The sequence below is a fragment of the Pyrgilauda ruficollis genome, unplaced genomic scaffold (genome assembly GCF_017590135.1).
Source record: "Pyrgilauda ruficollis isolate IOZ18807 unplaced genomic scaffold, ASM1759013v1 scaffold2, whole genome shotgun sequence".
Lineage (NCBI taxonomy): Eukaryota > Metazoa > Chordata > Aves > Passeriformes > Passeridae > Pyrgilauda > Pyrgilauda ruficollis.
The window spans coordinates 17,499,092-17,524,744 of NW_024519206.1; the positions used below are offsets into that span (position 1 = coordinate 17,499,092).

The 25,653-nt window shown below is 40.3% G+C and overlaps 1 protein-coding gene across 2 annotated transcripts in view; it reads left to right on the forward strand.

Moving 5' to 3' along the window:
* RARB (retinoic acid receptor beta) overlaps window positions 1-25,653 on the forward strand; it is a 90,351-nt gene that overhangs the window by 29,216 nt on the left and 35,482 nt on the right. For both annotated transcript variants that reach the window (XM_041466171.1, XM_041466172.1), the window contains exon 3: window positions 16,414-16,555. In XM_041466171.1, the coding sequence (XP_041322105.1) occupies window positions 16,414-16,555 (142 nt within the window). The remainder of the gene's footprint in view (window positions 1-16,413; window positions 16,556-25,653) is intronic.

The window sequence follows — 25,653 nt, forward strand, 5'->3', positions numbered from 1 at the left end:
TGTTCTGGCAGCTTCAGCTGTCTCTGAAAGCCTTCTCTCTTGTTCTGGGCATTTAAAAGACGGCATTCCTCTGCTGACAGTCCTGCCCGGATTACTGGCTTGAATTCGGTGGGCAGCAAAGATGCCTAGAGCAGTTTCATGGGAGAAGACAGCGCAGCATATAAGAGGGTAGGTTTACGGTCCAGCAGTTTTGTCTGAATGATGAAGATGCCTCTCTGCCTGTTATTGATGCTAACAGACAAAAATGTAGATAAATCTGCTTCAATACTGAGTGATCCCAAGTTGGCTTTTATCATAAAATAAGGATAGCTTTCCTTCCATCAGCGTTTTCATATAGAATCACATCTAATGTAGGATCATTAAATTAAAAGGGTAGCCACATTTAATACATTTTCAAGGGTCTTCAGCTCTGAAAATATGTCTGTTTGTTTGACATATTCCTGACTCAAATATATATTTTTATTATGGAAAAGACTTGAAACAGTAAGAAAAAATAGGCTTTGATGTAAACCTTGACATTCAGGTCTGTAATTTTGTAGGACTGACTCCCCAAAAAAGGCAAAATACACACAAGGGGAAAAAAATAGAGAAAATGAAACCATTTTTGCAACAAACAAATTTGTTGTTAAGCTTAAGATGTTAAGCTAAGGAGAAAAGCTGTCATTTTGTTACAGTTTTAACTTAATCACTTACAGATGCAATGCGAGGCAGTCCCACCACTCAACCTGAGCCCCTAATTTACTTGCTTAACTTTCTGCAGTCTGTTAAGAGAGAGAGAAGCTCTTCTGATTGCTGATTCAAAGCATCTAAACCAGATCTGCTTTGGGTCATCCTCTAGAACAGCCTGTCCCTGTGAGCCTTTGGGTTAGGTGCCCAAGCACAACTGTGTTAATGTTCTCTGATATGATATTCCCTATGATTACGTCACTCTGGACGCTGAGGTTTCCCTGTTGAAGGCCATGAATCCCTGATCAGCATTGGTACAACAACTGGCTTACAAAATGCTACACAGAGAGAGAGAGGGGGAGGAACTGGCTTTCATTTTATTTGTTTGTTTGAAATTTGGTGGCAAGAATGTGATTTCCAGCCTAAATGATATCGTGATTCTATCATATTATGCTTTGGTGTGTGAGAAATGTTGCTGAGAGAACCTAAACTATTTTATGGATTGTTATAAAAAAGTTCCCTTTATGGAACAGTGTCCTTTGGGACAGATGCCTTTTCCTTTTAATAATGTCTCTTACATCTTGTGAGAAGAGATTTGCATTTTCTTAGGCAGTTCTGGCATTGTGGAGAGATCTTAAGCAGCAGTTCTTTTGATAACACCACTCTTGCACGTGTTAGCTTCTAGCTATAATATTATTATGTTTAAGCTATATTTATGCCTCTTTACGGGGAATTAAGTATACAGACATAAAATTTTCTCAGCTATTTAGCAGTAAAAAATAAAAGCACACTTCATAAAGCTAGCTAGCTATCATTTCATGTATTTGTTTGGTTTTGTTTTCTTGGCATGTTTTAATCACCTGCAACTGAAACAGAAAGTAAGAAATGTGAGCTTGAAAATATGTGCATGGTATGATCTGTAGGTCATGGAATCTATGATCAGGGAAAGAAGTAGCATTGTTTGCAGCAATGCAGTGGGAAAAGCTTCTGTTGGTTCAAAGAAAAATACAGATCAGCTTGAATGATCAAGCTGCATTCGTCTCCATTTAGGCTGTATTAGTGACAGTGCCAGCAGTAGAGATGCATGCTGTCACCCATGCACAGCTATGAAAAATTCCTCAAATCACAGAAAATTGCTCCTAGTTTCAGTTAAATCAACAATACTTTTTAGAAGGTGAAAAATGTATTTTGAAATACATTTCTGCATACTATTAATATAATCTGATCTTAAACTGTAAGCACTTTGTAGCATAGCAACATTCCAAGCCATTCATTTGCAGAAAGCAGTGCCGTATGCAGAAAGACACTAAATGAGTTGCAACTGCTTTAAACGTAGTACTGAAAACCTGGAAATTTTGTTCATTTTGTGCTATCAGAGGAGACCTAATTGTTTTAATGCCATCCTTGAAATTTTAGCTTTTCAAATAACAAACCCAGGAAGGTCAGGTGCCCCGTGAAAAAGGTGGTATCTATTTCAGTAAGTTCTTAAATTTTGTTTGTTTGTTTGTAAGATAAAACTTTTGACAGATCCTGAATCTGTTTTAAAAATTTTAAGATGGGAATCATGTATTGGTTGGAAGCACTCTGAGAGCAAGCAAACATGATGAAATAGGTGGGATCAGGAACAAAAAAATTTTTTTGCCTGGTTTATTAATATCTCTGTCTGGGTTGTGTGAATGCCATAAATTAAGAAATAAAATTACTTGCTCACCACAACAGGTAGCAAAAACATAAATTATGTTGTGTGTCAAACGTGCTTTCTAGTTCTTTGGACCCAGGTTGTGAATTATAGCTCAGCTGCTCCCCTGTGCTGGGCTTCTGGAGCAGAGATGGACAAAGAGCAGCAGTGTCTCCATGAGGGTACAGCACCTACCTCCACAGCTAATCTTCCTCTTACCCTGCCCTTTGTCATAAACCAGGGATTCATCTTAAACAGTGAGAATTGTTGCTTTTACTAATTACTGTAATTTTTTCTGGGAACCATGTTGATGCTATAAAAGCACAGAGATTACCCCAAATTGACTTTCTAACTGTGCTAACCCTGCTGCTTCACTTATTTGTGAGCATAAGGGCTAATGTCCTGTGGAAACAGGAACTGGAAAGTACTCTCTTATTTTCCATGAACTGTCACATAACAATGTATAATTGTTTGGTTTAAATCTTGCACTCCATTCTCTCGTAAAATTCCTGATAACATCAGTGAAGGCTTTCTCAAAAAAGAACAGCAATGTCTGACTCTCGATCTCTGGTGTGTTGGTGACCAGCCACATTTTGGGGCACAGTTTTGCCATGCTGGGGACCTGGAAGGTTTCTGGTAGCAAGTGGTGTTCCTCCTGCAGGCAGTCATCTCTTGTGGACAGTTTGGGCACAACTGTCCCATTTCAGAGGCCAATAGGAGTTATCTAAGGTAGATGTGGACTTTCCCATTGCATGCCAGCAAGCCATAGTGCCCATGACTGTTTGCAAGAGCATTTCCTAATATAAATGTAGCCTTCATGCCTGCTGACCTTGCATATCTTTTCAGTCTTTGGCCACTAACTAGTCCATAACAATTATGATTTTTTCGTTGTTGTTGTTATTAATAAACTAAAATTGTTGAGTCTTACTCTTTTGGCAGTGTCTATGCCTTTCCCTGTCTGGGACTATACACTGTAAAAAGAAATTTCAAATTTATATGCATATGTACATGTTGTTGCTGGAGTTGAATTATGATGTCTCTCACCACAGTGGATGGTAAAGAGTCCTTGTAGATGTAGTTGTCACATTTCCATCTGGCTTTCACCTGCCCATAGCTGATACGGCTTATTAGCAAATGGCTGAGAGAGCTCGGGCTCACACTGGATCAGTAATGTGTGTGTGGTCTACAACACCTTCAGCAGAATTAAGTAAATTATATCCACGTGTAAAAGTGCTGTCTATGCAAATCACACCATGAGGTAGGACCAGAGATGCCAGAAGCAGGTGGGCTGCAATTCAGGCTAGCACACTTGCCTGCTGAGAAGTCCCCTGGTTTGTATGCAGGGAATGTGGAGTGTGTTTTTATTTTCCTGTCAGTAGGTTCTAATGGGTTTTACTCTTTCAATTTTCTTCACTAGAAAGAGGGAAAAACCTTTTATTTTGTTCTCATCTTGTCAATCAATTTCATACCTCTCTGTTAGTTTAAGGACCACATGTGGCCTTTAATTATAGTTCTAGAATACAGCCTGTTCTGTACACGCTCCACAAACTGTACAAGTGTAGGAAAAAATGCAGCTTTCCACCATATTTAACTAAATATTTTGTAATATGATCTTTAAAAGTATTGTTTGCAGATGTAATCCAGCATATAAGAAAATAGGGATATCAGAACAAACATCTCAGAAATTAAATACAGGGAGATTTTCTGATAACAGTACTAGCCTATTTTTTATGCTATGCATATTTATGCAATTACAAATGTATAAAATTACAATGAACTGGATTTCATTTTCTAACTCTGGAACTTGAAAAAAAAATCTGGTTAATGAGTAGTTGATAGAGAATGATATACAATTGATTTGTTGAATGTGGATTTAGGATAGCTTGCTGCACCCCATAAGACAGTGCATTGTTTTTCCTGTTGGAAAAAAGAATAGGATAGCAAGAGTAGTTCTGACTGAGTGTGATTTTGGTGCTGGTGAGATTGTTGAGGTCACTGCTGTTCTTGCTTTAGGCATCTTTTCATGTTGTAGTTTGATTTTTTCTTAGCAAGTACTTAAAGACTTTCTGACTGGCACGTCTTAGAGAAGTAAATCCAAAATTAAGGAGTTTCATAATGGTAGAAAATGGAATAAATTATTATCTAGTTCAGTTCACACTTATTTATTAAGTAGATATTCAGGTGTTCTTTGCTACAATTTTGGAATTTACTTTTAATTATATACCTATCTATATTTTCTGGTTATTGTGAACCATCATCCAGTTTGTAAATGGTCAGCTTCCCAATTTTCAGAAATACTTTGGCCTTGGAAAGTAGCCTTCCATCACCATCTGCACTCACTGACTGACCTGATAATGGAAACAGAGGTTCTTTCTAATCCCAAATGAAGTGTTCCTTTGAGAAAATTTCCTAGAGAGGTATTTGCTTTAGATTCTTCTGGAAATGGAGTGCAATTGAATTTGCACCATGGATCCCAGAGCTGGTCTTCAGATTTGCGGAGCTGGTCTTTGTCTGTGCTGTAGCAGAAAAGACAACTGGATGTAATTTTCCAAGATTCAGTATTTCCAATGAAGTCAGCTTTAGAGATTCTTTATGCAATTTGTTTATTATATACATTCTTCTTTTTCTTCACCCTGTAAAATAAAACAAATGCCTTACTAAAAAAAAAATTCTTTCACTTTTGAGTACCCATTCAAAAGAGAAGAAAATGACAAAACTGAGATTACAGCCTATCTTTCTTTCTTTGTATCTAGATTGTATTGTAGTCTTGAGATATGGGTACCTTGCCTCCTGAGAATCATATAAATTATATACATGTTGTATCCTTCTTCCTTATTGTTCTTATTAACTGTCCACAGGCTTGGAGCCCTGTGCACCCGTGATAAATACATATGCAAATTAATTCTTATTATTTCACAGGAACTTCCCATATACAGAGGACAGCTCTAGGTGTGACACCTGTGCATCTCAGTAATCCTGTTATGAAAACTTGTAGTTTAAAGAAGTCATGTAGTGTTAAAGTGATGTAGTTAGTAGTCACTTGTAATGTTAAAGAAGTCATGCACCCAATTCTGTAATTTTGGTAGGCTGGCGTGGAAATTGTTAAAGTGGTGTGCTGCTGCAGCTGGTTTGCCAAATATTCAGAGTCTCTACTCATAAATTGTTTTTCCTTTTTGATAATAAGCAGGAGCCCCCACAATTTCCATAGCTCAACTCAGGAGACAGCTGAGAAGTAGAAAAACATTTTTGTATATAAAGTCCCTTATGATTTCATGTGGCCATGCTTAAAATTTCTCATTTAATATATTTAAGTGGGAAAAGTTACTATGCAATAAAAACCGGATCATAATACAGTATTTTAGAGGGGGAAAGTATATTGTTTCTGGATCCCCTGTCTAGAATAATGGGTGCATAAATTATAAGGTGAGACACGGTTACAAGTAGTGCCAAAAATATAGATTTGGTTGGCTGTAAATGCAGTCAGTGATTTCATTCCAGCTATTCAGCTGCTGGAGGGGAGAGCCAGCAGCCCCCAGCCAGTGCATGTGAGCAGGGTCTGCCATTGCCTGGTGTCAGGCAAACTGATCAAATGCTTATGAAGCAAGTTTGTTCTCATTTCAGAGTCTCTTTAAAAGTGACAATTTAATGGGACCCATTACTGTCAGCTGTGGCCAGTTCCCCATCCCTCCTCCCAGGCACTTAACAGGGAAAGCAGAGATTTATAGCTGTGGTGTAACCACTCCAGTGGGCTTCTGTTCACTCCTCCTACAAGTCCTCACTGGCTGCTCTCCAGATGAATCTTCTAAACAGGAGAGAAGTCTTCCCTGTCTCTGGAGTGCTTGCCTTGCTTGGAGCCCTGTGCACCTGTGATAAATATATATGCAAATTATTAGGTCCTCCTTTCAGTGTGTGCCGTGATCCTGACAGTGCTCCAGATTTGGCAATATTTAAGCAGACCATGTAAGAGAGAGAGCTCTGCAACCCATCTTTTTTTTTTAATGAATGAGCACAACCATTTTTTACTTTTTTTTTTTTTTTGGATCAGGGGATCAAGGCATTTCAGAGATGCTGCTGCAAATGGTCTTGCCCAGTCCACATTTGTCGATACTAATGATGCGCAGTGGTTGTTACATGTACAGAAACAAAAGTGAAAACTACATATTTTCATTTTAAGGTGAGAAAAAGGAGCGTTAGGTGAACAGAAGAGACGTAAGCACAGCATCCAGGAACCAAATGGATGAACTAACTAAAAAGACCTTTCATCTCACCCTAAATCCATGTGATTTTTTTAAACTGAAAGAATGATCGTCTTGTGATTATATGAGCTCTGTGCTTGAATCTGGCCATTGATTGAAGTCTGGCAGGGGAGAGAGAAAACAGGAAAACATCTTGCTAAGATTTTCCTGTGTTAGATTAATCAGCTCCAGTTCATTCACTCATCTCTGAAAGGTCATGTTTTCTCATCATCAAAGTTGCCCACTCTGAGACTCTCCCTTGCTTCCCTACAGCTTGGCTGAATAGATCCACTGGGCAAGGCGGATGCAGCACTGCATTTGTCCTGCGATGCTTTTTCAGCATCTCACTGTGATTTGAGTTGGGGTTTGCAACAAGATGCATCTCTCTGATTAGTGTTACCCTAAAAGTCTTTATTGCTTGTAGGAACTAGTCAGTTGATTCCTCTGTCTCTGTTTCTGCAGTTGCTACTCCCTTGCACTGGCACAGGCTGCATTTCATCCACCTTTCTCAGCCTGCTTTCCCGTGTTGTCCAGACTGTTTTGACCGTGGGTGCTCTGACTGTATATGGAAACTGGGCAGGGGGATATGGCCACTATCTCCCTCTTAAAAGTGGTGGGTTTTCCAAGCTGGTCCAGCTCCAACTCATCCCTCTGCTGTCGCCTTTGGTAATGAGTTTCAGCTGCAGTGTGGAAAGGTAATTTTCCTTGACTACTGCCAGTACTAGAGAGCCAGACTTGCATATTTCTGGGTGTTTACTTGAACTCTGTTTTCTAGTCTCCAGGCATCCAAGTTTCACTAAACTCTAGGCTTTAGAGGATTTTAGAGCATACTTCTATATTAGCAGAGTTTCTTTGATGCTGAACACAGGGGAAGGAGAGTGCAGCATAAAGTAGTAAGTCAAGATATTACTTGCCAGATTTCAAGAGATCTGGTACAACATATTTGTTTGGATGTCAACTGTCAAAACTAAGAGCAAAAAAATATTACGGGGAGATAGTGAACGTGTGTTGATGAGTCATTCAGATAGATGCCTGAAAACTGTACCAGGAAGCATAATGCTCAAGACATCTGGTTTATTTTGGCATGTTTATGTCCATGTTATACTCAGATGAAAATCTGAGTACTCAGATGAAAATCTGAGTATTTTAAAGTTGCTTTCTGCATTGTTTTCATATGTCACTTCATCCCTCCTCAGAAACTTCTTTGCTGCAGATCAGACATGTTTTAAAACTCCTCCCAGGTCAGACAAAGAGAACAGAAACATGCTGGGTATTGAAGGTAAGCAGGGGCCATGCTGTGGCGTGGCCAAAGCCAAGTCTTTGCCAGCACCCACAGGCACCCACCCAGCCAGCCAGGCTCAGGCTGGGCTGCTGCACTGGCTCCGGGTCAGCTGGGGCGAGAGCAGGGAACAGCTGGCTGTGCGCACAAACTGTGCAGATCCCTGCTAGCGTGAGGGGAATTGCGCCTCAGCCAGCTTGCAGGCATATATAAATATTTGTGGCATAGTTTGCATTATTATTTCAGCTGAGCTCTAAACATTCAGTTGCTGATAGCAGGAAAGAAACTAGTGCTGCTATAAATTTCAGATGGTGCAGAAGTGCAGGGATTTTTGTATCGGCTGACAATTAAATAAAGTCCCTGTGCTTCTTTTGATAAATAACTCTGCTGCCAAATATGTGCGGGAACTCTGCAAGCCTTTGTAGGGAGGGCTGGGAGGGAAGAAGAGGAGGACACAAAGCCTGCCTATGCAGAGAATTTCCTTGGAGCACACACACACACACACCTTCTATCGCCCGTGTAGTGTTGAGTTTGAGCTTGCCCTTTCCTCTTCACGTTTCCATCTCTGCCAAGCAGCTAAATGGAGAGGTTAATTTGAGAGACTGCTACAAGTAATTGCAGTGTGGTAATTGCATAGCTAACATGAGTCTTTTCCTTGTCCTGCCTGCTGCAGGAATCTGCATGTCACTACAGGGACATAGCTTGGTGGAGATTTTTTGTTTGTCTTTACTAGGAGGTCCATTACTTTGTTATAGTAGCTGTTGTTTAATGTCTTTCCATTGTAGCTCTGTGCAAAAAAAAAAAAAACCCAAAAAACAACCTATGTGTGTCCTAGTATAATTTTGACATTGTCCACGGAAGATGGTCCTCCCACTCCAGCCATCCGCAAACTCAGTGGATAAAACCAAAAACACAAATTATGATTATAAACCCAAATCAATTGTACAATTGAGGGATAACAATTTGAAAAGTCTTCTGTGATACTGTGCTTCCATGCAGGAGGGCAGCTACATAAATGGTTTGGAAAAGTGTCATTCTTTACGAAGAAATACTGCACTTAATTAATTCTTGCTCCTGGGAGGTCAACCTGGGGCACTCATTATTGTCTTAATTGGTGGTATAAATCCTGAGGCACTGGAGGGGAAGAGAGGAAAAAAAAACGATGAGCAGTTAGCAACATACAGCCTTTTGGATAAGTGCTAGCCAGTTGTACCACCATCCTAGTGACATTTTATGGTTTTATTGGGTTATAGGTCTGATCCTTCACAAATTAGGTTAAAGGGAATTGATTTGCATAAACAAAAATATAAAACAACAGCAAAATGCAATAATTCTTTCCTGAGTTCTCCATTAAACTGTGTGAAATAACTCAGAAAAGCACTTCTTTGATCTCCTGTTATTTGTATTAAATTATATTCATTACTCTTCCCATCTGGAGTTTCATAGCAGGCCAAAAATCATCCTACAGACACGACTGAAAGGAAGTTAACTGTAACTTTTTAATTATATACATTCCATCTCCTTTTTTTTCTTAATTTGAAAAAAGCAGATGGAAGTGCATACCAGCGCCTTCCTCTCCATTTAAATCACTGGAGTGGAGAAGCAGAAAATCTCAGCCCTTCTTTCCCCTCACATATTGTTTCAAGGTGATGACTGTTCTGTCTGGAGACTTTGACATGTTTGCTAAAAAGGTCAGGAGTTCAGTGAAAATCGAAATTGTGGAAAAATACGTGCGTAGTCCTAGGGATGCCGTGGTACCCTCGCTGGAAGAATCTGGTTGTTGCAGATTTGCACTTGATGGAATGCATCTCCCCTGTTTTGTTGGTAGCTGCCTCTCTGCCAGCTGGCCAGCAGAAGTGTTTCAAACTCTCCAGAAAAAAAAAAAAAAAAGTAGTCAATGTTTTGATGGTTTATAGAATGTTTTTTTTTTTTACACTAAACCAAGGTTTGTGGAATCAGAATATGTTTTGGCAAGGGGCACAATAAAAAATGGTTTTTTTCAGTCTCACCAGGGACTAATGGCTAATTGTCATTACTAGCTCCATGAACAGTTTTCTTCAAGCTCTGTCATCAGAATTTATTTTTTTTTCCCTGTGAAGCCCATAAGACCTTTTTCACCTTAGAAACTATTAGGATTTATCAAGCATGGCCTGCTCTGTGTTTGCTGGGGAATTTTTTTGTAGTTGCAGACAAGTACCCCCACTGTGGTATCTTAGAGAGGAGCGACATGTTCCTCATCTGTTCATCCATGTCCTTTGGGCCCTTTTCTCTTTTTAAGAAGTTAGAAAACCCTGAGATATTTCAAACTTTTCCATTTGTGTAACAACAATGAAAAGATAATAGACTTTTTTTCCCCATAGTGGATTGCTATTAAGTCCATAGGTCTGTATTTCCATATGCAAGATATGGGATGACAGATGCATATTTTTATTGAATGTTGAGTTCTGTCAATTAAAAAGAATGAAATTCACTGCCACACTGGTTTCAAGAGCACATTTAGGTTTCTTTGGCCGTGGAATCTTAGGGCTGCTCTTCATCTGCAGAATGAATGGCTAGGCGAGCAGAAGTGTGGATGACAAGCTGGAAATACCAGCAATGACAGACAAAGCCAGAGCCCTTCCCAGGGCAGGCTGGTGCTGAGTTCCTCCACCACTGGCTGGCTGGCTGGCATTTCTAGGTGCTCTCTACCAGCTATTGAAATTTGTTTTTGCAAAGACCTTCCTGTCCTGCCCTGACATACATCATCAGCACAATTTCCCTACTTTCTGGCAGTAAGCCTTCCTTTACTTATTGTTGTAGCTGCTTCCATTTTGTGCCAGCAGTGGTTTCCAGCCACAATGTCAGACAATTAATTTGTTTATTCTGCAAGCCGTGACTTCCAAAGTGTGATAGACAGTGCAGACATCCTGGAAAAGTGCTGTGCAACCGGGAATAAGCTCATTTGAGCTTCCTTTTAGATAGCTGCTTTGGTAGCTTTCATTACTTGCGGGGTCTCCTGTTCTGGCTGCAGCCATTTTGCAGTGTGTTTTGTCTGTATGATATCACTGAACAGCATGTGCTGGGTTGTAGATCTTTTGTAAGCCTTTCTATGCAACTCCAGTTGCAGGTTTGCATGTTACCTGGGCCTCCCAGAGTATATATTCCTGGTTAACAACTAAAAATTGCATGTCTTTGCCCCAGCTTGACTGTTGAGCCTACCAGGATTTGGTGAGGCAGGAGTATTTTGTTCCCTGACTGCTGCCACTAGTTGTTAAAAACACTGCAAACTACATTTAGTTCATGCATGTACCTGGGCAATTCCCTGGTCACAGAACAAAGCGATTTTGTGCAGATCCCATCAGTGAGAGATGCCTTAAATGTCTGTTGATGCTCCAGAGAGAGCAGGAATGTGAGCTTTGCCTTTTCTAAATATATTTTACAGGGTTAGCAAGGATAGAGGGTAACTTCAGTGATTAAAATAGAGAGATTGAAAAGAGGCCGTGCATCACAAACATTGCTTTTGTAAAAAGTGCACATATTTGCCCAGCCCCTATTTCAGAATAAAGCTAAGTGCAGAGGTTTCAGGTGTGTGTTGGGCTGGATTTTCTTTTCAGTCGTTACTGGTATTTATCTTTTCTCTCAGAGCTCAGTCAGAGTTTATAAATGATAAACTGCACCATGGAAAAGTCCTTCCTACTCCTTTGTTTCTTTTACAATAAAGTAGCAATATGCTGCACTCAGAAGCTTATTTTGCAAATTTACCAAAGAATGGCCTCTAAATCTGCAGGAGTCATAGCTGGCTGCCTGTCTTTGGGGGTAATCAAAGCTGAACCAGATGAACTGAGCAGGCTGTTCAAACAGATTGAGCTTGCAATAGCCCTTCTCTGCTGATTACCCTCTCCCTGGCTTGCAGTGCAAGTTTTCAGCTTGTAAGTCCACTATGCCTGCAAATCAGACTTGGCATGCCCTGTGCTGGCAAAATATTTTTAAGACGTTGAAATCAAATGATCCATCTCTTCATGCATGTGCATAACTTGAGCTCTAAATCATCTGCTCTGCCAAAACCAACTGGACAGTGAAGGAAAGGGAGTTGTATAGATTCCCTATGAAATATGTAAGGGTAGCAGTTCATGCTAACAAATCCGTAAGACTTCATAAATTTAAACACTTAACATTGTCTTGAAGGCTCATCCTTAATGAGGTCCTTTGTATTCAGATAGCCAGTGGCATAACAGCATTCAAAATATTACTGACATAGTTAATATTCTCTTTGGGCACTCTGTTCTGTACTGAGCTCTCAAAGTTTGACTCATTCACCGGCAAAAGTAAGTGGTGAATGGGATGAGGTGGTTTCTTCAGCGTTGTGTTGAGGTTGGATTGATTAAATAGATTATTTATTTCTATGCAATAGACCTAGGAAACCAGGTTTGTTTGCTGCTTGATACGTACGGTTTCACATATCACTCTCTGCTTTCAGTGCAGCAGGTAAGATATCAACACAATTAAAAGTGAAAAATAATCTGTCTGCTCTGCCACTGGTGGATGCTCAGGGAACACACGCTGATACAATAGGTTTCTGAATAATTTATACTCAGCATTTTTTCCTTGCGCTCAGTAAATGAGGATGCCTAATGTGGCATGGTCAGAGTGATACTCTATCTGTCATCCATTAAGATAACAAGATTGGTGGGCTTGGGAGGAACGTGGCATGATACACAGAAAAGATGAGATTAAAAATTGAGGTGTTGGTCTAAAATGTTCTCTATAAAGGATGCTGATAAAAGCAGCTCAGAAAAACGGAATTAATTCAAAAGTGTGATTTCCACAAAGCTTTGTCTTTTCTAAAATAAAAACACAAGATACATGTTCCTTTCAGAAGTTGTGGATAAAAGGAGTATCGGAATAAATCACTGTGCCTGATATGCCTTCAGTAGTTTCCTCTCCTTTAAATTCAAGTACTTTGTAGGTGCTATCAAAAACAATTATGTATGACAGTAATGCTTTATGTCTCACAGAATGGGATTTTTTTTATAACATAAGGATTTTTAAATTACAAATTAAAAATAATTTGTGATTGTTTTTGGCACTGGAGTGTCTCATCTCTCATCACAAGGTGTTAATTTGGATGGGATGCTAAAATATTTGCATAAAAAATGGCTCATGTAAATATTCAGCCAAACAGATTCATTTTGAGGTGACTGTATTATAGTGCTAGTATATTGTTTTCCATGAGCCAGTAGGCACTAGAAGTTGATTTATAAGTAGTGGTGATTTTCAGTCTCTGAAGTTTCTGACAACTTCTTAACATCAGGTCACATTTGAATTTTCTTGATTTTTGAAGAAACTGTTGCGGTTGTGAGATCAGATGGGAATCATTTGACAGAATGCACTTGGAGAAAAACTTAGGCTTGCTTCTAACTTCAGTATTTTTAGTGAAAAGGCCACAGTTATTATGCCTGTGCTATTTGGAACCCAGCCTTGAAAGGGTTTAGATGTGCTTTTCTGTTTAACTGGGCAGCAAGCTCTGCCGTCTCCATTTCCTGCACAGTTTTATTTTGCTGCAGAGCTGCAGTCAGGGTCCAAACCCCTGCAGAGGGAAAGACAGGACACTGATTTTTCAGGAAGTATCTCTGAGCATGATCCTGCTTGCAGTGCCATCCATAACTTGTGGCTGCACCACACCAGGCTTCTGGAGGCAGGTGAGGACACTGAGCCCCCAGTGCCCATCAAATGATGCTCCTCACCCACCAGTGTCTGATCTCCTGTCCCGGCTTGGTTTGGGCTGTGTGTGCAAAGATAATTATAATCTTAGTGCCTGTCCAGAGGAAAATTTAAAAATCAAATGTTTCTGATGATGTATTGCTGAGCTTTTAAAATGAGTTTGTCACAAATGTTACAAGGAATGGTATCCCAATGCTGACTTGGAGAAGAATACTTGTGAGTGGGCGCTAACACATTGTTGAGAATCACGTCCTTAGCTTTGACCACATTACACCATTTTTTCACCTGAATATTTTGTGTAAACAAGTTCATTTTTATTTATATTCCATTATTAAATCCAGGAAGAAAGTCCGATACAGGTGTTAAAAAGTAATTTGTCAAAGAGCAGTCAAAGCTTCCACAATTAGTATCCTCCTCTATATCTTTCACTCTGTGGAGGACATTGCCTGGGGAGGTTAGGCTGATGAGGAAACTGTCTTCATTTCAACCTGGAGATCTGCTTTTTCCAAATTTGTTCTTCTTAAGCCTTTTTTATTAGTAATGAGTTCATGAATGCTTTATACTTGCTGTCTGCAGAGTGATCACATTTTTCAGCTGCACTGTGTGGTCAAGTTTGTCTGGTAAGGACTTAGGCCGCCTCCTCTGCTTTCCTTCCTGATGGGCTGTAATTAAACGCTGGCTTATAAGGATGCACACCCTGCAGCTATATACCAGAACAACTGATCAGTAGGTGCCATTAGCTACTGGTTATATTTTGGTAGAGTACAGATGTATTTGGAGAGGACTGACTCTTCTTTTCCCAGTATTGGGAGACTTGGTGTTCATTTGGGCCATTTTGTTTCTTGCCCTATCAGGCTGGTGGTAGCAGAGTAATGCCATTGGTGGCTGTTAAATCACCTGCAGTAGCACTGGGTTAGGCTGGCATGGCTGCCATAGAAGTTACAAGTTTTGGCATGTCCTGCATCTTTCTGGCTAGAAAATGATGACCAAATGAGCTGTAGAGAGAGAGCACAGCTCACATTTTCTGCCTGTTGAATAACCAAAATAGATGCCATAGGTGCCTCACTGTTGTTGTTAGCCATACCAGCAATTACCCCACAGCCAGGCATCACAGGGAAATATCAAAGCAAGAAAGGAGTGAATATTGCCATAAATTTTCTTTTTGGCAAGTAAACAAATGTACATACACTTGCCATACTTGCCATTGCAACAATTGAAGCAGTGGTAATGATCAGAAGTATAGAATATAAAATAGCAGTGTTTATTGATAACTTAAAAGGTTTTAATCATCCAGACAAATAGCTTTAAATTCTTCTTCTGGGTCCAGTAGCTTAAGGAAAAGATGTGGAGGGTTTTTATTTACCACTTCGATGGTAGCAATAAATATCTCTTAAATCAGAGGAGCTAACCTCAGGATGAGGCTTGCCTGTGCAAGAGCTGCAGGAAACTTTTGCCAGGGGTTATGTGATTAAGAAGGCATTTTTCAGTTCTGAATGAGTCTGAGGTATTTTCATAACATTAACATCTATAGCATGTTGGTTGTGCAAGGAATTTATGACCAGCCCTTACTGCCTGCCCTACCACTCCCTGATCATATAGCCAGAAAGTCTCTCAGTCAGCTCTGAACGATGGGAGTTTTGTCTTTTGAACTGCACACGTGTCTTGGTGAGCACTTTGAGGAGAGCCAAATTTATAGCTTACCATGATTGCATCTTTAGACAAATGCATTGTGGGCACAGAGCTATCGTCTGCGGCATCAAGTTTACAGCTTCCCTGTAGGTTGCAAACATGTGGCTGGTTGAAGAGTTTTAACCTCTCAAGCCCTCCAACAAATATTAAATTGCTAACTGTTCTTCCATAATGTTGTGATGTTGACTGAAATTTAACCTTGGTGCTTGCTGAAACCATTTTCAAAATCTGAGTGAGAAGGTTAAATAGGGCTGTCAAATTTCCAAATGTCTGTTGCAGAAATGCTTTTGCTGAATATCTGTGGGTTGAGCTCTAAAATGCTTAAAGTAATCCTCTTTTTTTTTTTCTTCATTATTACATGATATTATCTAAAGCTTGGGGTTTAGTGAAATTAACTTGGGTTTTGCCTTTTTTCTGTGCCACCTAACCTTACAATTTATGGCTATTTTTCTCTTTTTTACTTGTTGGTGTTCCTTAAGTACAAACCAGACCTCTAGGTTTCTTTAATTTCTGTTCAAGATCATTGTAATTACTTGATTATTTTCACAGCTGTATCTGAGTAAGAAAAAAGTGCTGTAATTGGCAACTTTTACAAGTTCACAACTCAATAACCTGATACTGAAACTCTTCCACCTGCAGAAGCCTCATTAATTGCTGTAGGAGTTTCAGCAGTTAAGAGACCTGGGCTTCAGATTATTTCTCTTTTGAGGTGCAGCCTTCAAACTAGAGAGTCTCTGCAGTAACAAAAATAGATGGAACCTTCAGGCTGAGTGAGTCTATTTGTTATTGGATGAGTGTCTGACTTCCAAGTGGATCTGTTAGGAAGGCTGTTGTTTACCCAACTCGTTACTTACATTCATAAGCTCAAACAATTTTTAGTTGAGCTTTTTTGTAAAATCTAGGACTTCATTTCCTGAATGCTCTTACTAGTTCTAGCTTTGTTTATTTTGGCCTTAGGTTGCATTAGATAATTAGTTTTTATTTAGGAGATGAGTCTTATGTTGCAACAAACAGTACTAAATTATAGTAAGACCGAGTCTTTAAAGATGCCATACTCCAGCCATAACTTTGAATTAGTTTTGTTACTTTAAAGCAACATTTGTGTCTGTCTCTATGGTTATGGAAAGCTCACAAGCTTACTTGGTTTCTTTTTTTCTTGATTCCAGGGCTTTTTCCGCAGGAGTATCCAGAAGAACATGGTTTACACATGTCACAGAGATAAAAACTGTGTTATCAATAAAGTTACCAGAAATCGCTGCCAGTACTGCAGACTACAGAAGTGCTTTGAAGTGGGGATGTCCAAAGAATGTAAGTTGTCTCAGAAACAATTTATTGTTTGTCATATCCTACATATATGTGGCAGTCCTAAGGGAAAAAATTATTATGCAATTATGTGATTGAAGCCAGTATCTGCATTCATATGGAGGGAAAGGAGTATGAATTTGGTACACAGCTTTAGACCTGTATTTACAGACTTCTGAGTCCTTAACACTGCAGCCTAAAAGCTGTGTGTTCTTACTGTCTGGACCCTCTCTGAAAGGTGAAATGAGCTGGCAAATGCTTTTCTCTAAACCTGCAAAGCCAGTAAACCTGACTATGCAAAGCACACCAAAACCCCAAAGGATTTTCCTCTTCCTTCTTTTCTAGAAATCCCTGGTTTGCCCTTTAAATTAACATATTAAAATATTTATGTAGAAATATGTGATATTCTCTTTTTCCACTTTATTGATATCCCCATCAAGACTGAAAATATAGCTAAAAAAGCCTTTTTCATATCCCATGGGGTAATGCTTCTGAAACTTTCTCATTTTTGATTGGATTGATTGCAGTAGCAAAAAAGTCTCTGGTGTAGTGATCTGTATGACTGTTAAGGGTTTTTACCTCTATCAGCGATGTTCCCGGTGTCAGTAGGTCAATACCAGTAATAACCACTACAGAAATTTGCAGTGTGTGCATAAGAGAGGAGGGAAAATTGCCCAACCAGTTCTTAACTTTTATTCACCCACAAGAGTTTCTTGGAGAGAGTTTAAGATCACAGGAAAAGAAAAATTGACGATGATGAGGCATTTATGTCTGAACTGTGATTTAAACTGGTTCTCATCTTCAGCATTTTACATCTCTGAGTTGTGTGGGGATCCCAGTAGTTCCCTTCTCTGTACTTGGTCAGGAGCTAGAAGTCCTAAAGTTACATTTGTCCCCCCTCACTGTATGCCATTTCTCTCTCCCACCCTCTCTTTCCTCTCAGAGAAAGAGTGTTGAGAAGTGGAGAAAGAACCAGATACATCCTTTGGACCATTGTGATGTGTTTCCAGGTCCTTTTCATGGAAATGTGAAGTTCTGGTTAATGGAAAGTTTCAAGCTACTGAGGCAGAAGGTCTCAGGATTTCCTTTGATTCACTGTGTTGGGTTTTCTAGTTTTCTTGTGTGCCTGAAGTGCACTTATCTATACTTGGGTATAGATCTGTTGGAGTGGAGACTATGATGGGACTATGATGGGAGGAAAGTAGAAGGTAGGCTAAATGCAAAGATATAAGATTGAATGAGGAGGATTTTATTGATAGCTATTTCACTGCATATGAAGTGCACAAGAAGTTTCTTTCTTTTTTTTTTTTTTCACAAAAACAATATGATGTAGTTTGGAAGAGAAGAAAAAGCACTTCGCTTACCTGAGGGCTTGTTGGTCTTGAGCTCCTAAGGACTTTATTGCTGACGTGAAATTGTAATCTTATTAAATGCTGTAACGTCACATCAGAGTAGGTTTTGGAAGTATCAGCAGTATTTCTAACATGTTAACCAAAGTTACTTTGGATAAACTAGAAAGACTTACTGCCTTTTAGGTGATGGATTGCTTTTTTCCCATAGGGTAGCTGGAGCTTTGCCAGCAGGAATTAAAGTTTTGCTCTGCCTGTTTCCTGGGGTGAACTAAGTGAAATTGCCCTTTAGCAGTTGCCTTTATCTCAAAATTCTACAGGCACTGAAAGGGGGATAACAGGTTGGAGGGGGAACAGAGGATCCTGGAGAGAAGTGAGGGATGTCCTCTGGCTGCATTTCTGTAGAAGGCATTTGCAGGGGAACAGAGAAATTATTTTAAATGTCATCAATTTGAATGCAGTGTGTCTTGTCTTCTGGGTTTAAGAATTAAGTCTGAAGTGATTCTGTGTTATCCCTTCATAAACAGGAGCTTTTCATCTCTTAAGAGATTTGAGAAACTATTTTCTTATCTGACCTTCTTTCATACATATCTCTAGGTTTTAACTCCATTTCTTTAGAAGTTTATGTAAACAAAGGCACATCTGTCATTCAGCTTTTTTTTACCAGATAGAGGTTTTTCTTTTTCCCCCAGTGCATTATTCACATTTTATTTTTTTTGTCTTCTTACAGTTCTGTTATCTTGTAATGTGAAAGCCATGAACAAAGAACAGAAAAAAGTATCAGAGAAATCTCACAGGGAAACAAGCCTACAATGCTCAAACCAGTCCCAGCTGGGGAAAGTAATCATGATGGCACCTGCAAATAGGAACCCCAAGGTCTGTTCCCAGGAGCTAAGGAGGAGTAGATACTGGTTTTCAGTATACAGAGTAATCTGTGCTTAAAAGCTACAGTCCTGTGTTTATTTGTTCTGTCTTTAAAAGGCATGCAAAAGTTCCTGCATATGCAGCTCCCTTTGAGCTTAATGAGTGTTCCTCACAAGCATCAGAGGAGAGATGGGAACTGGGTGCATAGCCAGTGTGATAAGTAGAGGTTTAAGAATGGAGGTACAGTGTTTGAAAGAGAAGAGATACTGAGCATTTCTTGTATGCTTTTATCTTGTTTCAGAGAATGAAGTGAGATGATAAAGGAATGCACCAAATTTGCATTTCTTTATAGGTTGTTTTGTTCGTGTAAGGGGAAAAAAAAAACTATCTTCGACCCCATTTTAGTCCCCAGATCTGATCAAGAGAGATCAATAACTACACTACCTCCAGGGCAGGAGTGGAGCTATTTGCCTTGTGATAATATCTGCAAGACCTGCTGAAACTGGATCCCACTAGTGTAGGGACCATCTTCATTGTGTAGTCCCTGTTGCAAAAAGTTTGCTCCAGATAGGCAAGACAAAGAGTGTGAGGGGAAACGACTTAGTGATGACTGCCTTATCATCCTACAACAGGACAAAACACAGCTTGAAATAAAACCCTGCTGTCTTTAATCAGATACTCTTCCTTCAGAAACTCCAGAGCTTTGTCCCCGAAACCTGAGCTGCAGCTCCCGGTTCAGGGCCTGGAGCCAGTCCCTCCACCAGCACCGCATCAGGTTTGGGCATTGTTATATGGCTGTCCTGCCTCAGCTCCTGTAGGAGTGCTTAGGGCAGTGGAGGTGCAGCTGAGGCTCCGGACCCCCCTCCAAACCACGTCTGTCCTTTGTAGCCTCCCGGTCTGTTTGGTGTTTTTAATCACCACGTAGAGACAAACGGTGATCACGCAAGATTCTTTTTTTGCTGCTGCTGAAGTGAGAAGGCTACGAAGGCTGACAGTGGCTCATTATGTGATGGAGAGCCTTAGGAAACTAACCTTTGCCCTTCTATTACGTGATCTCTTGGCTGCTGTTGAAGCCCCATCCTCGGTGTGACCCCAGGTGCCCGCCAGCAGCTCGCTGTTGCCTGGATGTGGGCCCTGGGTGCTCAGGAGCTGCCGAGGGGTCACGCGTACGGCACTGCCTCCTGCAATTAAGGGAGCTCGCAGGAAGCTGGGCAAAACTCTCCGGCAAGAATGGACTCTTTCAAGCAGGATGCTGCAACAGTCGCTTTGTAAGGTGAAGCCTGCTCATAAAGAGGACCTAAACTGGGTATTTTGTAGGGTATAAGGGGGAAGAAAATGGAGCTTCCTTCTGCCACAACTGCCCAGCTTAGCCCGGCAGCTCTTCAGCTTCCATCCTTTTTCATAAACTGTGTAGGCTGCAGGGACTGTTACTGTATTTGATGATCTTTGGGGTCCCCTCAGACACAACCCAGCCCACGTACTAGGGTGTGATGCAGAGAAGCTCTCTTTATACTGGCATAAATCTTGTCTGCAGTGAGCTCTAATAGAGTGAAATTAAGTTTATAAAGGCACAGAATTGTTCCAGATTACTTCAGTGCACTGAAGCAATGTTCAGATTTGCAAATCTGCTTACAATTAACCTCTCTGGAGGGAGGGAAGGAGGAAGGGAGGGAATGCAGGGAAATTGTCATGAAGAGAAGAGAATCTGGTTTCTGTGCTATGTATTTGTTGGGGATTTTTTTAACTTGCCCAGAAATGTCTGTTACTCTTTGTCACGGACTTGAGTCTTATAATATTTAAATGTTCATGCTTCTTGGAACATGTGATTACATTCTGCTGCTGAACAATAGAGTGAATGGATTTACTTATTTTCATTCTAGTTGAAATTGGCAAGCAGGAAACATCAACTTGAGGAACTGTCATGTTTGTATTTTTTATTTCTCTTTAATTTTTTCAGTCTCCTTAATGAAGCATGATTCCATCCACAGTGAGTGGCTAAGTGGAGGGCTAGTCTGCATAGTTGCATTTGAGAAGTTCACGAAGATTTCACTGATGTCATTTTCAAATGAACTAATTAGAATGCATCCAATCTTTATTTAGATGTTAGTCAGAACTGAACTGGAGTTGTTTTATTCTTTTTAGCCAGCAGGAAGCACTGGATTTAGGAATTGTTTCTGCTTTGCTACAGGCTAGATTTTTAACTGGATGCCTAAATACCACAGAGTGACTGGGGGCCTTTTCAAAAATTCCAGAGTAGTTGCCTTGCCTGTTAACTTGCTTTCTCGAGAGGCAGGAGCTAAATATCAGAGTAGAAATCACAAACCCCTGAGTTCTGTTCTGGGACTAATTCCTCTCTCTAAACCCTACAAGCTGATTATTCTGTCTTTCCTATCTTGAGAGGTAAAAATTATGTCTTTTCACAGGGGCTGGGAGACCTTATATTGTAAGTGCTTTGAAAGTAGAAAGATGTAAACTGTGAAAATACCAATTAAATTAAGAATTAGAGAATATACTTAGTGGGGAACCTATGCCCAAGCCCATAGAAATCACATATTTTTAATTATGCTTTTTAAGGACAGATTGTTTTGGAGATTTTTTTTCAGTTCCTAATCAGATAGGAAATCTTGTAAATTTTTTTGTTCAGGCTGAAAAATTGGGAACTTTTAAAAGTTAATGCCAAACTCTCAATATCACTGATGGGGAGATTGTTTTAAGATGACAGCAAAGCTAAAGGGGAAGGGTCTTCCCTGCAATAAAAATCACAGTGCTCTAGTGTCAGCCTGTGTTCTGCCAGTGATAATGCACACTTTGTTAGCTGGATGGCTGAAAATTATCTACATACAATTAAAATTCTCTTGTAGAGAACTGGGTTCTACTTGTTGTGCATTGTTTCCCATGGTTAAACAAACATCTCTTGCTTTTCACATTGATTTTTGTCCTCAAAGAAGCAGATCTGCTTTTCCTTTCTCCTTTTGGGGTCTGCCTCTTCTGTGTTTTAGCCTTTACCCCTGATTTTGCATAGCTTTCACTTGCCAGCTTTAATGTTTAAAGGAGCAACTTAGATTGAATGTTATTATCCATAATTTACTCTATGTTCTGTGAAGATGGTTATGTAATAGCAGTAATTGCATCAACTCACCTAATGAGCTTTCCCTCCAGTGCCATGTACAGCAGATTAATAGCCCATGAATTCATTTGCAGCTCGTTGTGTTTCAGAAAAGTATTTCAGGCAGCAATTAATAAACTGCTAAAGAAAATAACATAAAAAATGATTTTTTTTATTATGTTAACTCTCCAGCTGAACAATTTATTGGCACCTTTCATGATGCGGCTAAGTAAATTCTCTCCTAATTCCTCGAGCAGAGTGTGATTAGTGAACCTTGCTCAGCTCAAGACTGTCTGGTAATTGGTCTGATCTTTATATCCTAAAATGTTAGGGAAAAGTAAGAACAGCATCCTAATGTTCTCTTTTTCTTCTATTCCTTGCCTTTCAGGCATTATGCAAATAGCTGTAACTTTAAACTGCAGCATGCTAGTGCTGCAAATTTTTTTTCCCCCTTCCTCGCATAGAAACCCCATAATTGTGTAAGCTAAGAATTGAAGACCTCAGCCAATAAACAACCTCTGGCAGTGTTTCTGCGCTGCTTGTTGTGGGCTGCAGTGTCCCATACCTCCCAAGTGGTGGGACAGAGCCCGAAGCAGGGACCCGAGAAAGGTCACGGGGTGCTGCTGCCCTGAGGAAGGTAAACCAGGGGTCAAATGCCTCTGGAGAAGGAGATGCCAGGAGAAAGGCATGGAGAGGGAAGAGAGAACAGGGAAAGTCCTGTGTTTTTCAGTGTGAAAGGGGATGAGTTGATTGAACCCAACAGGAGAAGAACAGCAGTGAAATGCCAAAGCTGCTATGCACCTTTGCCAGGAAAGCGACCAGGAAGAGGGGGAGAAAATGCTGCATGTGGCCAAACTTGCCAGGCTGCTCTAGAATTACTATTTCCATGCTTTTTCTTTTGGTTGGTGCTAGTGTTTGGGGATTTTTTTTTTTAATTGAATATAAAGTTTTTCATGTTTTACATGATTTCTTTTTCAAAAGAAACAGTTATCTTCCTGCCACTACCATCCCTACTCTCCTAGCCCAAAGGAAGCGCTCGGCTTGTCTTCAAAAGTAGTAAAATATATATTTTAAAATATTTTCCCTCATTTTGGGCTCTTGAGGACTGAGTAAGCATAAAGGGAATTCCTTCAATAAGCTCATACAGAGATTGATTACATGTCCTCAGCTGGAAGTTACATTAAGACTTATTCACTAAGGTATAGCTACCGTTGTGAACTTTTCAACACTCTCTGCTGTCTCTATGACAACACAGATCCTGGCAGAAGTTACCAGGGCTCGTGTGCTCTCTGCAGCCTTTGTCTGCATCCATCAATCCTAGTCCTCAACGACTGTAAATGTGTGCCTTTCTTACGTTTTTGCTTAACAAGGTGTTTTATTAAATTTGTGACACTTCTAAAGTTATTACACTAATCATTTGTACTGCCGTACGCAACCATGCTCTAAAAGAGATGTGCTTTAGGAAAGGATTTTCTGAAAGGCTCTCAATCTTGTCCTGTGGAAGATATTCAGCTGAGTGGCACAGAGTCCTTGTACAAGTAACTTCTTTCACTACAGGTGAAACTTAACATAACTAGAGCCTGGGAAAAGCATAACGCACACACAGTCTAATTTCTGCTTAGACCTGCAGCTCTCTCCAAAGAAGTGCTCGCTACTGTTCAGTGCTCTAGCAAAGTCCACAGACCTTGCTGAACCCATCCTTACTTTAAAGGAGCCCATGGTGTGTCTGTTGGTGCTTGCAGCTCAGGTTTCTGTGGCAGTTCTGCCTTGTGCCACCTTCTGAGGGGACCCTTCTCTGGAGATGGGGCTTTTTCTTGAGAGTGGTTGGCATTGACACAGATCTAACTTTTCATTTTATACTTTTGGGGTATTTTAGGAATCATCAGATGCTTTATTTTTTATCAGTTTCCCAGTAAAAGGCATTTTGGGCAGGTATCTATTACAGAATCACTTCTCAACATAGATCTTGTTCTTTTGTGTTATTTTTCATCCCCTGCTTTGGTTTATAGCATTATTCCAAATTGTACATGTAAAGACACTGGCTCTATGCATTTGTGTTGCCATTGCAGGTCACCTTTGCCTCTTCTTCAGTTTAGTATCCCAGCTGCTTTCATGGCAAGGGAAACCCTGGTTTATCCTTTCTGCCTTGTCCTGTGCCGGGCAATGCTGCTGTAAGAGCAGATGGGAAACCTGGAGGTAGCCAGTCCCTACCCAGTCCTTGCTCTCCTAAGAATGATGCTGAGGCCACATTTGCTTTGTCATGCGGACATAACTGCTGAGACCCCAATCCCATGACCTCCAAAGCTTTGTTTCAGAGCTCCCATTCTTCCTTTATGCGCTCAGTTCACTGCTTCGTAGTCCTCAATCGTTCGGATCATTTTGTTGTTTGGGGACGCGGGGCATCTTTGCATCTCTCTTTCTAATTGCCATTGTGCCATGTGGCTTGCACTTTCTATTGGCCCTTGTGGTTTCTCTGGTATCTTTTTTCTCCCTTTAAACGCCCTTATTTTTCCCCCTCTATTTTTTTTTTTTTTTATTTTGGGATGTTGAATCTAAAGGATGGAGAAATGTCAATGAGATAAATATCAGTCTGGGAACAAGCAAATTGCCAGTGTTCTGGGCCTTGAAGCTAAACATGGCTTATTTGGTTGTCAGGCCAACCTGAAAATGTTATCTACAGTAGCCAAGGTTCATGAGAAATGCAATAAATTGTTCCCAAGAGTTCTGGGAAGTTTGAACTGCAGCAATCCAAATGTTCCTGAAGGACTCTCTATCAAAGGAGAGGTTTCAGAAGAAACTAATGTGAGGGTGTGTATATCTTCCTGCTGGTTTACATCTGCAAACTTTTGTTTTCCTGGTGATTGTTTTACTGGAGATGGTCTTGCATGGGGTAGGTGCCTCTGCAAAGGCAAAGAAGCAAAGCTTTCACTGGCCTCTCTGTGGAGAGCAGCTCCCGTGCTGATGGTGTGGAAGATGGAAAGCAGGCACTCAGAAACCAGTAAGCGCTCAAAGACGCTTTAGGAAGATCTCTCCATAAGTAGATGAGGCCATGGATTTCCCTCTGCTGCTGTCAGGCTCTCACGGCTTGCTTTCATCTGCTGGATGAATTGTTAGAGGAGAGGGAGTTTTCCATTGCCATGCCTGCGATAAGCCGGCTGACACGTTGCAGCTCCTCCTGCTGGGATGCTGGCCCTAGGACTGTGCTCTAAAAATAGCTTCGATTTGTTTTTAGTTTGACTTTGTATCACATGCTCGTTTTAAAATACATCAGAACAGTTAATTTCCAGTTCTTCAGCGCTCATGTGGAAAGTGTAAAGGATTTTTTAAAGTAGATGGTGTACAAGGAGTGGAAATAGCACCCTTTCTATCCAAACTTAAATAACACTCAGCTGCCAATTCTATAAAAGGAAAAAGAAAGATCATAAGGCGTTAGAATTCTTAATGTCCTCTAGCCCAAAATGAACAGAAATGGTTTTCCCCCATCTTATTTTACTCCAGTACTTGTTTGCACTCTTGCCTGTTTCTGAAAGATCTTAAATGTCTAAATCTAGGACTCATGAAAAGTCTGTCAATCAGACAACAGCTCTGAAACCTGACTTCTACAAGTTGTAGCTTAAAGCCCTACAGGCGGTGCCTGTGGCTGGTCGGCATTTAATGAGCTGTGGGATCGTTTCTCAGTGCCATGCATCCATAACCAGTTCCTTGTTGTTGATATAAACAGATTTGGTAAGTAAATGTGAGGAAATTGTCTGACTTTGGAGACATTTACCTGAATTTCAGAGTTA